At 49.5% G+C, this 14,778-nt stretch overlaps 1 protein-coding gene across 14 annotated transcripts in view; it reads left to right on the top strand.

Moving 5' to 3' along the window:
- Window positions 1-5,376, top strand: part of LOC121844045 (B-cell receptor CD22-like) — a 78,908-nt gene extending 73,532 nt beyond the window's left edge. For all 14 annotated transcript variants that reach the window (XM_042313914.1, XM_042313915.1, XM_042313902.1 and 11 more), the window contains 4 exons: window positions 36-368; window positions 479-700; window positions 4,656-4,988; window positions 5,099-5,376. In XM_042313914.1, coding sequence (XP_042169848.1) covers window positions 36-368; window positions 479-700; window positions 4,656-4,988; window positions 5,099-5,361 — 1,151 coding nt within the window. In that variant the 3' untranslated portion in view covers window positions 5,362-5,376. The remainder of the gene's footprint in view (window positions 1-35; window positions 369-478; window positions 701-4,655; window positions 4,989-5,098) is intronic.
- Window positions 5,377-14,778: the final 9,402 nt, after the last annotated feature.

Genomic DNA, 14,778 nt, shown 5'->3' on the forward strand with positions numbered 1-14,778 from the left:
TCTAGTTGACCTCTTGTTATGTCACTGTGTTTCAGGTGTTCAGGGTCAGAGCTGCAACAGAGTGACTTACACCAAGAGGAGAATCTGTGTCTTGAAGGGGTCAACAGTGGACATATCTTGTACTTATGTTGGTTATTATTCCACCACATCATCATTCTGGTTTAGAAGTGATAAGTCGACCCCTGAAGACCTAACCACAGACCCAGGGTATGCAGGTCGTGTGGAATACACTGGAACATACGGAGTTCCCTTCACCCTGAGAATCACAGATCTGAGAGAGGAGGACTCAGCTGAGTATCGCTTCACTTTTAAAGCAGACAACTTTGACTGGGGTCATAGTTTACCAGGAACAACTCTGTCTGTCACAGGTAATACTACACTGTATGATACAACTGTAATCATATTGAATTTCAGTTGAAAATATATTAACCATCCTGTTAACACAGAGGTGTATGTGGTTTTATACATATTGTTTCAGGTCTGCAGGTGAAGGTGACTCCTGCTGCAGAGGGACAGAAGACACTGACCTGTATCACCACCTGTACTCTGACTGACTACCCCACCTACATCTGGTACAAGAACGGACAACATCTAGATGAGAGCACCTCCCCCCAGTACAAAGACTCAGTCTCCAGTAACTATGAAGACAGTTACTCCTGTGCTGTAAAAGGCCATGAGGATCTCCTCTCTCCTCCAGTTTGTGAGTGTTTATTTATTAATAAGGGACAGATTGAAATTTACTGGGGGTTGGGACAGGACTGGTCTTCAAAGTGTCAAATATTTTCACATGACCCTCCCCTTGTACTGTAAAATCAATTGAACACCCTCCCCTCATAGAAGTAACTCAAAATAATGTTTACGACCACAAATAAGAATAATTGTAGCGACCTGCATTTATAAACGTGAATAACGACTTTGCCACTTCAGCCTGCTTTTGAGGCCTGATCGATGCCAAGCAGGTGTTACGCCCCTGAAAACAGGGGAGAAATAATCACGAGAGTGATACGGTGTTGTATTCTCAATTTAATGTTTAGTTCCATCATTTCACAAAAGTAACACATTACAAAACAACAGAAAACCCATTATACAAATAACACAGCAAAATATCTTATTAACAACGTACATGTTCATTCACAATCGACATAAAATGGCAGCTAATCTCAGTACGATGCTATTCTTCACTTCAACCGAGCAGGGCTAATATTACTCTCTTCAAACTTAACTCTAACTTCCTCAAGACGTTACTAAGACACACCTTAAACACTCTTGACATGTTAGTGAGTTATAACATTTAAATTACTATTCTTATCATCAATAAAGTACCTGAAAACAGGGGAGAAATAATCACGAGAGTGATACGGTGTTGTATTCTCAAGTCAACGTTTAGTTCAATGAGAAACGACCGCGATTTTCCCCAGGAATATGGGTGGAGACCAGAGCAATCGATCTCGGGCTCATAGATTAAGAGCATTTCGTAGATCACAGATTAACACTTTTAGGCACCACAAAATAAAGTAATCAATATAACGTTTACACATTACTCTCACAATTCGTACCCTTTGACGGATTTTAACTTTAACACAATTATATGAATGTTATTAATCTCTATCAACTAATACTGAATGCATCCTTTTAACCTTAGATGTTTTAAAATCCTCACATACTATGAATTTACTAATACTTTTTAATGTATAACAGGTTATGAATATTTCCTTTAACCTGTCACACAGGGATACGGGCCAGAATGTTGAGGGTTCCCGACCACCACAGACAAGCTCACCCTGCCTGCCTGTTCCATTACACTGCGATCATATACAAAATATATGCAACACATTTTCCACCAACAGGTTTCTGTGCCAATGCAGCACACAACCAATAAACAAAGCATACCGACTTCGGGCACTTCAATGTCATGGTTTGTGTTTTCAACACCACAATAAATAGACAATGTAAATCTGGACAAACAGAGAACACATCCCTCCCTACCTTGTAGTCTTACCCAGTATTGAAGGCTTGACAATCTCTGAATGTCATTCAACTTGTTGGTGTTTTGTAACAAATGTCTCTTTCCGTTCATCAAATGGCTGCTGCTCAGTTTGGATTGATTGACTGATCGATTTTATTTGTCAGTTAAAAGAATACATATATAAACAATATTATTTTAAGTGAACAGGATTGCACAATAAAGTTGGGGACTTATATCCATTGTGGTCCCTATGTTTTACATAAATACAGTGCCTTGCGAAAGTATTCGGCCCCCTTGAACTTTGCGACCTTTTGCCACATTTCAGGCTTCAAACATAAAGATATAAAACTGTATTTTTTTTGTGAAGAATCAACAACAAGTGGGACACAATCATGAAGTGGAATGACATTTATTGGATATTTCAAACTTTTTTAACAAATCAAAAACTGAAAAATTGGGCGTGCAAAATTATTCAGCACCTTTACTTTCAGTGCAGCAAACTCTCTCCAGAAGTTCAGAGAGGATCTCTGAATGATCCAATGTTGACCTAAATGACTAATGATGATAAATACAATCCACCTGTGTGTAATCAAGTCTCTGTATAAATGCACCTGCACTGTGATAGTCTCAGAGGTCCGTTAAAAGCGCAGAGAGCATCATGAAGAACAAGGAACACACCAGGCAGGTCCGAGATACTGTTGTGAAGAAGTTTAAAGCTGGATTTGGATACAAAAAGATTTCCCAAGCTTTAAACATCCCAAGGAGCACTGTGCAAGCGATAATATTGAAATGGAAGGAGTATCAGACCACTGCAAATCTACCAAGACCTGGCCGTCCCTCTAAACTTTCAGCTCATACAAGGAGAAGACTGATCAGAGATGCAGCCAAGAGGCCCATGATCACTCTGGATGAACTGCAGAGATCTACAGCTGAGGTGGGAGACTCTGTCCATAGGACAACAATCAGTCGTATATTGCACAAATCTGGCCTTTATGGAAGAGTGGCGAGAAGGAAGCCATTTCTTAAAGATATCCATAAAAAGTGTCATTCCCCAAATCTCTGATTTGTTAAAGTTTGCCACAAGCCACCTGGGAGTCACACCAAACGTGTGGAAGAAGGTGCTCTGGTCAGATGAAACCAAAATTTTACTTTTTGGCAACAATGCAAAACGTTATGTTTGGCGTAAAAGCAACACAGCTCATCACCCTGAACACACCATCCCCACTGTCAAACATGGTGGTGGCAGTATCATGGTTTGGGCCTGCTTTTCTTCAGCAGGGACAGGGAAGATGGTTAAAATTGATGAGAAGATGGATGGAGCCAAATACAGGACCATTCTGGAAGAAAACCTGATGGAGTCTGCAAAAGACCTGAGACTGGGACAAAGATTTGTCTTCCAACAAGACAATGATCCAAAACATAAAGCAAAATCTACAATGGAATGGTTCAAAAATAAACATATCCAGGTGTTAGAATGGCCAAGTCAAAGTCCAGACCTGAATCCAATCGAGAATCTGTGGAAAGAACTGAAAACTGCTGTTCACAAATGCTCTCCATCCAACCTCACTGAGCTCGAGCTGTTTTGCAAGGAGGAATGGGAAAAAATGTCAGTCTCTCGATGTGCAAAACTGATAGAGACATACCCCAAGCGACTTACAGCTGTAATCGCAGCAAAAGGTGGCGCTACAAAGTATTAACTTAAGGGGGCTGAATAATTTTGCACGCCCAATTTTTCAGTTTTTGATTTGTTAAAAAAGTTTGAAATATCCAATAAATGTCGTTCCACTTCATGATTGTGTCCCACTTGTTGTTGATTCTTCACAAAAAAATACAGTTTTATATCTTTATGTTTGAAGCCTGAAATGTGGCAAAAGGTCGCAAAGTTCAAGGGGGCCGAATACTTTCGCAAGGCACTGTACATATACAATTATGCTGAACAAAAATATAAACGTACCGTGCAACACTTTCAACCATTTTACTGAGTTACAGTTCATATAAGAGTAACGGATGTGAAACGGCTAGCTTAGTTAGCGGTACGTGCTAAATAGCGTTTCAATCGGTGACGTCACTTGCTCTGAGACCTTGAAGTAGTAGTTCCCCTTGCTCTGCAAGGGCCATGGCTTTTGTGGAGCGATGGGTAACGATGCTTCGTGGGTGACTGTTGTTGATGTGGGCAGAGGGTCTCTGGTTCACGCCCGGGTATGGGTGAGGGGACGGTCTAAAGTTATACTGTTACATAAGGTAATCAGTCAGATGAAATACTGTATATTCATTAGGTCCTAATCTATGGATTTCACATGACTGGGCAGGGTCACAACCATGGGTGGGCTTGGGAGGGCATAGGCCCACCCACTGGGGAGCCAGGCCCAGCCAATCAGACTGAGGTTTTCCCAACAAAAGGGCTTTATCACAGACAGAAATACTCCTCAGTTTCTTCAGCTGTCTGGGTGGCTGTTCTCAGATTATCCCGCAGGTGAAGAAGCCGGATGTGGAAATCCTGGGCTGAATGTAAAAAAAACACACAATCCTCCCCAGAACAAAAACTAAATAGATCCCTAATACATCACTGTAAAACTGTATACAATGTATATCAGTGTTGGTTTCATTTTGTAATATGAGAACTGTTAGCATTTCTAGCTAGAACTGAGAATACAATCTGTTGACCTCTTGTTATGTCACTGTGTTTCAGGTGTTCAGGGTCAGAGCTGCAACAGAGTGACTTACACCAAGAGTAGAATCTGTGTCTTGAAGGGGTCAACAGTGGACATATCCTGTACTTATGTTGGTTATTATTCCACCACATCATCATTCTGGTTTAGAAGTGATAAGTCAACCCCTGAAGACCTAACCAGAGACCCAGGGTATGCAGGTAGTGTGGAATACACTGGAACATCCAGAGGTCCCTTCACCCTGAGAATCACAGATCTGAGAGAGGAGGACTCAGCTGAGTATCGCTTCACGTTTAAAACAGACTACTTTGACTGGGGTCATAGTTTACCAGGAACAACTCTGTCTGTCACAGGTAATACTACACTGTATGATACAACTGTAAATCATAATGAATTACAGGATAAATATATTAACCATCCTGTTAACACAGAGGTGTATGTGGTTTTATACATATTGTTTCAGGTCTGCAGGTGAAGGTGACTCCTGCTGCAGAGGGACAGAAGACACTGACCTGTATCACCACCTGTACTCTGACTGACAACCCCACCTACATCTGGTACAAGAACGGACAACGGTTAGATGAGCCCACTTCCCAACAATACTCTAGTAATATCCTAGTAGTGTTGGGTCATTCTGTGGACAGTTACTTCTGTACTGTAGAACACCATGAGGACCTCCACTCTCCTGCAGTGTGTGAGTATGAATTAAACTACTATTCTACTTAGAAAGTATCAATCATTTAAGGTCAATAAGAAGGGTATTACTGCTTTATCTATCAATATTCATTACATCATTACATAGAAATTATAGACAATGTCATATATGTATGCATGTCTATAGTAGTGTAGTGTCTTAACACTTAGTACTTATTTATGTAATAAGAAAGACTCTGAATACAAGCAATGGAACTGGAGCTTCACATTTACTCAAACGAGTTAGTACCAGAATAACATAGAACAACTCTGCGCATGACCAAGGTTGCTCCATCCTTAAAGGGGACATCAGTAATTAACAGAACATAACATTCCTTCTCTTATACAATCAGAGTTACTTTTACCAAACCACAACTGAAACATTTCCCAGAACTTGTTGTAGTTATTTTGCATCTTTTAATTTGAACTTGAACAGTTAGTTTTTGTTTGTTTGTTTATAAGTCTAGTCTGTCTGGTGGACGGTGCCTTCGTTCTGGGTAGCGCCTCGGATTGTCTGGAGGCTCCTGAACATCCTCAGTGTGTGCTTGTTCCATTATAGCTCCTGCTATAGCAGCACCTTCATCAACACGTTCCCTTCTTTCAGCCTGGGGTCTCTTTACTGCCCCACCGTCCTCTACAGTTCCCTGTGTGTCACTCTCAGGATCTCTCTGTGCCTGTTCTCTCTACTGCCCCACCGTCCTCTACAGTTCCCTGTGTGTCACTCTCAGGATCTCTCTGTGCCTGTTCTCTCTACTGCCCCACCGTCCTCTACAGTTCCCTGTGTGTCACTCTCAGGATCTCTCTGTGCCTGTTGTCTCTACTGCCCCACCGTCCTCTACAGTTCCCTGTGTGTCACTCTCAGGATCTCTCTGTGCCTGTTCTCTCTACTGCCCCACCGTCCTCTACAGTTCCCTGTGTGTCACTCTCAGGATCTCTCTGTGCCTGTTCTCTCTACTGCCCCACCGTCCTCTACAGTTCCCTGTGTGTCACTCTCAGGATCTCTCTGTGCTGTTCTCTCTACTGCCCCACCGTCCTCTACAGTTCCCTGTGTGTGACTCTCAGGGTCTCTGTGCCTGTTCTCTCTACTGCCCCACCGTCCTCTACAGTTCCCTGTGTGTCACTCTCAGGATCTCTGTGCCTGTTGTCTCTACTGCCCCACCGTCCTCTACAGTTCCCTGTGTGTCACTCTCAGGATCTCTGTGCCTGTTCTCTCTACTGCCCCACCGTCCTCTACAGTTCCCTGTGTGTCACTGTCAGGATCTCTCTGTGCCTGTTGTCTCTACTGCCCCACCGTCCTCTACAGTTCCCTGTTTGTGACTCCCAGGATCTCTCTGTGCCTGTTGTCTCTACTGCCCCACCGTCCTCTACAGTTCCCTGTGTGTGACTCCCAGGATCTCTGTCCCTGTTCTCTCTACTGCCCCACCGTCCTCTACAGTTCCCTGTGTGTGACTCTCAGGATCTCTGTACCTGTTCTCTCTACTGCCCCACCGTCCTCTACAGTTCCCTGTGTGTCACTCTCAGGATCTCTCTGTGCCTGTTCTCTCTACTGCCCCACCGTCCTCTACAGTTCCCTGTGTGTCACTCTCAGGATCTCTCTGTGCCTGTTCTCTCTACTGCCCCACCGTCCTCTACAGTTCCCTGTGTGTCACTCTCAGGATCTCTCTGTGCCTGTTCTCTCTACTGCCCCACCGTCCTCTACAGTTCCCTGTGTGTCACTCTCAGGAGCTCTCTGTGCCTGTTCTCTCTACTGCCCCACCGTCCTCTACAGTTCCCTGTGTGTCACTCTCAGGAGCTCTCTGTGCCTGTTCTCTCTACTGCCCCACCGTCCTCTACAGTTCCCTGTGTGTCACTCTCAGGAGCTCTCTGTGCCTGTTCTCTCTACTGCCCCACCGTCCTCTACAGTTCCCTGTGTGTCACTCTCAGGATCTCTCTGTGCCTGTTGTCTCTACTGCCCCACCGTCCTCTACAGTTCCCTGTGTGTGACTCCCAGGATCTCTCTGTGCCTGTTGTCTCTACTGCCCCACCGTCCTCTACAGTTCCCTGTGTGTGACTCTCAGGATCTCTCTGTGCCTGTTGTCTCTACTGCCCCACCGTCCTCTACAGTTCCCTGTGTGTGACTCTCAGGATCTCTCTGTGCCTGTTGTCTCTACTGCCCCACCGTCCTCTACAGTTCCCTGTGTGTCACTCTCAGGATCTCTCTGTGCCTGTTCTCTCTACTGCCCCACCGTCCTCTACAGTTCCCTGTGTGTCACTCTCAGGATCTCTGTGCCTGTTCTCTCTACTGCCCCACCGTCCTCTACAGTTCCCTGTGTGTCACTCTCAGGATCTCTGTGCCTGTTCTCTCTACTGCCCCACCGTCCTCTACAGTTCCCTGTGTGACTCTCAGGATCTCTGTGCCTGTTCTCTCTACTGCCCCACCGTCCTCTACAGTTCCCTGTGTGTGACTCTCAGGATCTCTCTGTCCCTGTTCTCTCTACTGCCCCACCGTCCTCTACAGTTCCCTGTGTGACTCTCAGGATCTCTGTACCTGTTGTCTCTACTGCCCCACCGTCCTCTACAGTTCCCTGTGTGTGACTCTCAGGATCTCTGTCCCTGTTCTCTCTACTGCCCCACCGTCCTCTACAGTTCCCTGTGTGACTCTCAGGATCTCTGTACCTGTTCTCTCTACTGCCCCACCGTCCTCTACAGTTCCCTGTGTGTGACTCTCAGGATCTCTGTGTGCCTGTTCTCTCTACTGCCCCACCGTCCTCTACAGTTCCCTGTGTGTCACTCTCAGGATCTCTGTGTGCCTGTTCTCTCTACTGCCCCACCGTCCTCTACAGTTCCCTGTGTGTCACTCTCAGGATCTCTGTCCCTGTTGTCTCTACTGCCCCACCGTCCTCTACAGTTCCCTGTGTGTGACTCTCAGGATCTCTGTGTGCCTGTTCTCTCTACTGCCCCACCGTCCTCTACAGTTCCCTGTGTGTCACTCTCAGGATCTCTGTGTGCCTGTTCTCTCTACTGCCCCACCGTCCTCTACAGTTCCCTGTGTGTCACTCTCAGGATCTCTGTGTGCCTGTTCTCTCTACTGCCCCACCGTCCTCTACAGTTCCCTGTGTGTCACTCTCAGGATCTCTGTGCCTGTTCTCTCTACTGCCCCACCGTCCTCTACAGTTCCCTGTGTGTCACTCTCAGGATCTCTGTGCCTGTTCTCTCTACTGCCCCACCGTCCTCTACAGTTCCCAGTGTGTCACTCTCAGGATCTCTGTCCCTGTTGTCTCTACTGCCCCACCGTCCTCTACAGTTCCCAGTGTGTCACTCTCAGGATCTCTGTCCCTGTTCTCTCTACTGCCCCACCGTCCTCTACAGTTCCCTGTGTGTGACTCTCAGGATCTCTCTGTCCCTGTTCTCTCTACTGCCCCACCGTCCTCTACAGTTCCCTGTGTGTCACTCTCAGGATCTCTCTGTGCCTGTTCTCTCTACTGCCCCACCGTCCTCTACAGTTCCCTGTGTGTCACTCCAGGATCTCTGTGCCTGTTCTCTCTACTGCCCCACCGTCCTCTACAGTTCCCTGTGTGTGACTCTCAGGATCTCTCTGTGCCTGTTCTCTCTACTGCCCCACCGTCCTCTACAGTTCCCTGTGTGTCACTCTCAGGATCTCTGTGCCTGTTGTCTCTACTGCCCCACCGTCCTCTACAGTTCCCTGTGTGTCACTCTCAGGATCTCTGTGCCTGTTGTCTCTACTGCCCCACCGTCCTCTACAGTTCCCTGTGTGTGACTCTCAGGATCTCTGTCCCTGTTCAGTTCTCTACTGCCCCACCGTCCTCTACAGTTCCCTGTGTGACTCTCAGGATCTCTCTGTGCCTGTTGTCTCTACTGCCCCACCGTCCTCTACAGTTCCCTGTGTGACTCTCAGGATCTCTCAGGACTGCCCCACCGTCCTCTACAGTTCCCTCTCTGATCTCTCTGTGCCTGTTGTCTCTACTGCCCCACCGTCCTCTACAGTTCCCTGTGTGTGACTCTCAGGATCTCTGTGTCCCTGTTGTCTCTACTGCCCCACCGTCCTCTACAGTTCCCTGTGTGACTCTCAGATCTTGTCCCTGTTGTCTCTACTGCCCCAGGATCCTCTACAGTTCCCCTGATCTCTGTGCCTGTTCTCTCTACTGCCCCACCGTCCTCTACAGTTCCCTGTGTGACTCTCAGGATCTCTGTGCCTGTTGTCTCTACTGCCCCACCGTCCTCTACAGTTCCCTGTGTGTGACTCTCAGGATCTCTGTGCCTGTCCCTGTTGTCTCTACTGCCCCACCGTCCTCTACAGTTCCCTGTGTGACTCTCAGGATCTCTGTGCCTGTTGTCTCTACTGCCCCACCGTCCTCTACAGTTCCCTGTGTGACTCTCAGGATCTCTGTGCCTGTTCTCTCTACTGCCCCACCGTCCTCTACAGTTCCCTGTGTGACTCTCAGGATCTCTCTGTGCCTGTTGTCTCTACTGCCCCACCGTCCTCTACAGTTCCCTGTGTGACTCTCAGGATCTCTCTGTGCCTGTTGTCTCTACTGCCCCACCGTCCTCTACAGTTCCCTGTGTGTCACTCTCAGGATCTCTCTGTGCCTGTTGTCTCTACTGCCCCACCGTCCTCTACAGTTCCCTGTGTGACTCTCAGGATCTCTGTGCCTGTTCTCTCTACTGCCCCACCGTCCTCTACAGTTCCCTGTGTGTGACTCTCAGGATCTCTGTGCCTGTTGTCTCTACTGCCCCACCGTCCTCTACAGTTCCCTGTGTGTCACTCTCAGGATCTCTGTGCCTGTTGTCTCTACTGCCCCACCGTCCTCTACAGTTCCCTGTGTGTCACTCTCAGGATCTCTGTGCCTGTTGTCTCTACTGCCCCCCCACAGTCCCTACAGTTCCCTGTGTGACTCTCAGGATCTCTGTGCCTGTTCTCTCTACTGCCCCACCGTCCTCTACAGTTCCCTGTGTGACTCTCAGGATCTCTGTGCCTGTTCTCTCTACTGCCCCACCGTCCTCTACAGTTCCCTGTGTGACTCTCAGGATCTCTGTGCCTGTTCTCTCTACTGCCCCACCGTCCTCTACAGTTCCCTGTGTGTCACTCTCAGGATCTCTGTGCCTGTTCTCTCTACTGCCCCACCGTCCTCTACAGTTCCCTGTGTGTGACTCTCAGGATCTCTGTGCCTGTTGTCTCTACTGCCCCACCGTCCTCTACAGTTCCCTGTGTGACTCTCAGGATCTCTGTGCCTGTTCTCTCTACTGCCCCACCGTCCTCTACAGTTCCCTGTGTGACTCTCAGGATCTCTGTCCCTGTTGTCTCTACTGCCCCACCGTCCTCTACAGTTCCCTGTGTGTCACTCTCAGGATCTCTCTGTGCCTGTTCTCTCTACTGCCCCACCGTCCTCTACAGTTCCCTGTGTGACTCTCAGGATCTCTGTGCCTGTTCTCTCTACTGCCCCACCGTCCTCTACAGTTCCCTGTGTGTCACTCTCAGGATCTCTGTGCCTGTTCTCTCTACTGCCCCACCGTCCTCTACAGTTCCCTGTGTGTCACTCTCAGGATCTCTGTGCCTGTTCTCTCTACTGCCCCACCGTCCTCTACAGTTCCCTGTGTGTCACTCTCAGGATCTCTGTGCCTGTTCTCTCTACTGCCCCACCGTCCTCTACAGTTCCCTGTGTGTCACTCTCAGGATCTCTGTGCCTGTGCCTGTTGTCTCTACTGCCCCACCGTCCTCTACAGTTCCCTGTGTGACTCTCAGGATCTCTGTGCCTGTTCTCTCTACTGCCCCACCGTCCTCTACAGTTCCCTGTGTGTCACTCTCAGGATCTCTGTGCCTGTTCTCTCTACTGCCCCACCGTCCTCTACAGTTCCCTGTGTGTCACTCTCAGGATCTCTGTGCCTGTTCTCTCTACTGCCCCACCGTCCTCTACAGTTCCCTGTGTGACTCTCAGGATCTCTCTGTGCCTGTTCTCTCTACTGCCCCACCGTCCTCTACAGTTCCCTGTGTGTCACTCTCAGGATCTCTCTGTGCCTGTTGTCTCTACTGCCCCACCGTCCTCTACAGTTCCCTGTGTGTCACTCTCAGGATCTCTGTGCCTGTTGTCTCTACTGCCCCACCGTCCTCTACAGTTCCCTGTGTGACTCTCAGGATCTCTGTGCCTGTTCTCTCTACTGCCCCACCGTCCTCTACAGTTCCCTGTGTGACTCTCAGGATCTCTGTGCCTGTTCTCTCACTGCCCCACCGTCCTCTACAGTTCCCTGTGTCACTCTCAGGATCTCTGTGCCTGTTCTCTCTACTGCCCCACCGTCCTCTACAGTTCCCTGTGTCACTCTCAGGATCTCTGTGCCTGTTGTCTCTACTGCCCCACCGTCCTCTACAGTTCCCTGTGTGACTCTCAGGATCTCTCTGTGCCTGTTCTCTCTACTGCCCCACCGTCCTCTACAGTTCCCTGTGTGTCACTCTCAGGATCTCTGTGCCTGTTCTCTCTACTGCCCCACCGTCCTCTACAGTTCCCTGTGTGTGACTCTCAGGATCTCTCTGTGCCTGTTGTCTCTACTGCCCCACCGTCCTCTACAGTTCCCTGTGTGACTCTCAGGATCTCTGTGCCTGTTCTCTCTACTGCCCCACCGTCCTCTACAGTTCCCTGTGTGACTCTCAGGATCTCTGTGCCTGTTGTCTCTACTGCCCCACCGTCCTCTACAGTTCCCTGTGTGTCACTCTCAGGATCTCTGTGCCTGTTCTCTCTACTGCCCCACCGTCCTCTACAGTTCCCAGTCTCTGTGCCTGTCTCTCTACTGCCCCACCGTCCTCACAGTTCCCTGTGTGTCACTCTCAGGATCTCTGTGCCTGTTCTCTCTACTGCCCCACCGTCCTCTACAGTTCCCTGTGTGTCACTCTCAGGATCTCTGTGCCTGTTCTCTCTACTGCCCCACCGTCCTCTACAGTTCCCTGTGTGTCACTCTCAGGATCTCTGTGCCTGTTCTCTCTACTGCCCCACTGTCCTCTACAGTTCCCTCACTCTCAGGATCTCTGTGCCTGTTCTCTCTACTGTGTCCTCTACAGTTCCCTGTGTGACTCTCTCAGGATCTCTGTGCCTGTTCTCTCTACTGCCCCACCGTCCTCTACAGTTCCCTGTGTGTCACTCTCTCAGGATCTCTGTCCCTGTTCTCTCTACTGCCCCACCGTCCTCTACAGTTCCCTGTGTGTGACTCTCAGGATCTCTGTGCCTGTTCTCTCTACTGCCCCACCGTCCTCTACAGTTCCCTGTGTGACTCTCAGGATCTCTCTGTGCCTGTTCTCTCTACTGCCCCACCGTCCTCTACAGTTCCCTGTGTGACTCTCAGGATCTCTGTCCCTGTTGTCTCTACTGCCCCACCGTCCTCTACAGTTCCCTGTGTGACTCTCAGGATCTCTCTGTGCCTGTTGTCTCTACTGCCCCACCGTCCTCTACAGTTCCCTGTGTGTGACTCTCAGGATCTCTGTCCCTGTTGTCTCTACTGCCCCACCGTCCTCTACAGTTCCCTGTGTGTGACTCTCAGGATCTCTGTGCCTGTTCTCTCTACTGCCCCACCGTCCTCTACAGTTCCCTGTGTGACTCTCAGGATCTCTGTGCCTGTTGTCTCTACTGCCCCACCGTCCTCTACAGTTCCCTGTGTGTGACTCTCAGGATCTCTGTGCCTGTTGTCTCTACTGCCCCACCGTCCTCTACAGTTCCCTGTGTGACTCTCAGGATCTCTGTGCCTGTTGTCTCTACTGCCCCACCGTCCTCTACAGTTCCCTGTGTGACTCTCAGGATCTCTGTGCCTGTTCTCTCTACTGCCCCACCGTCCTCTACAGTTCCTGTGTGTGACTCTCAGGATCTCTCTGTGCCTGTTGTCTCTACTGCCCCACCGTCCTCTACAGTTCCCTGTGTGACTCTCAGGATCTCTCTGTGCCTGTTGTCTCTACTGCCCCACCGTCCTCTACAGTTCCCTGTGTGTCACTCTCAGGATCTCTCTGTGCCTGTTGTCTCTACTGCCCCACCGTCCTCTACAGTTCCCTGTGTGACTCTCAGGATCTCTGTGCCTGTTCTCTCTACTGCCCCACCGTCCTCTACAGTTCCCTGTGTGTCACTCTCAGGATCTCTGTGCCTGTTCTCTCTACTGCCCCACCGTCCTCTACAGTTCCCTGTGTGTGACTCTCAGGATCTCTGTGCCTGTTGTCTCTACTGCCCCACCGTCCTCTACAGTTCCCTGTGTGGACTCTCAGGATCTCTGTGCCTGTTGTCTCTACTGCCCCACCGTCCTCTACAGTTCCCTGTGTGTCACTCTCAGGATCTCTGTACCTGTTGTCTCTACTGCCCCACAGTCCTCTACAGTTCCCTGTGTGACTCTCAGGATCTCTCTGTGCCTGTTCTCTCTACTGCCCCACCGTCCTCTACAGTTCCCTGTGTGACTCTCAGGATCTCTGTGCCTGTTCTCTCTACTGCCCCACCGTCCTCTACAGTTCCCTGTGTGACTCTCAGGATCTCTGTGCCTGTTCTCTCTACTGCCCCACCGTCCTCTACAGTTCCCTGTGTGTCACTCTCAGGATCTCTGTGCCTGTTCTCTCTACTGCCCCACCGTCCTCTACAGTTCCCTGTGTGACTCTCAGGATCTCTCTGTGCCTGTTCTCTCTACTGTCCTCTACAGTTCCCTGTGTGACTCTCAGGATCTCTGTGCCTGTTCTCTCTACTGCCCCACCGTCCTCTACAGTTCCCTGTGTGACTCTCAGGATCTCTGTGCCTGTTGTCTCTACTGCCCCACCGTCCTCTACAGTTCCCTGTGTGTCACTCTCAGGATCTCTGTGCCTGTTCTCTCTACTGCCCCACCGTCCTCTACAGTTCCCTGTGTGACTCTCAGGATCTCTGTGCCTGTTCTCTCTACTGCCCCACCGTCCTCTACAGTTCCCTGTGTGTCACTCTCAGGATCTCTGTGCCTGTTCTCTCTACTGCCCCACCGTCCTCTACAGTTCCCTGTGTGACTCTCAGGATCTCTGTGCCTGTTCTCTCTACTGCCCCACCGTCCTCTACAGTTCCCTGTGTCACTCTCAGGATCTCTGTGCCTGTTCTCTCTACTGCCCCACCGTCCTCTACAGTTCCCTGTGTGACTCTCAGGATCTCTGTGCCTGTTCTCTCTACTGCCCCACCGTCCTCTACAGTTCCCTGTGTGACTCTCAGGATCTCTGTGCCTGTTCTCTCTACTGCCCCACCGTCCTCTACAGTTCCCTGTGTGTGACTCTCAGGATCTCTGTGCCTGTTCTCTCTACTGCCCCACCGTCCTCTACAGTTCCCTGTGTGTCACTCTCAGGATCTCTGTGCCTGTTCTCTCTACTGCCCCACCGTCCTCTACAGTTCCCTGTGTGACTCTCAGGATCTCTCTGTGCCTGTTCTCTCTACTGCCCCACCGTCCTCTACAGTTCCCTGTGTGTGACTCTCAGGATCTCTGTGC

This window comes from Oncorhynchus tshawytscha, unplaced genomic scaffold, assembly GCF_018296145.1.
Source record: "Oncorhynchus tshawytscha isolate Ot180627B unplaced genomic scaffold, Otsh_v2.0 Un_contig_7263_pilon_pilon, whole genome shotgun sequence".
In the NCBI taxonomy this organism is placed as follows: Eukaryota; Metazoa; Chordata; class Actinopteri; order Salmoniformes; family Salmonidae; genus Oncorhynchus; species Oncorhynchus tshawytscha.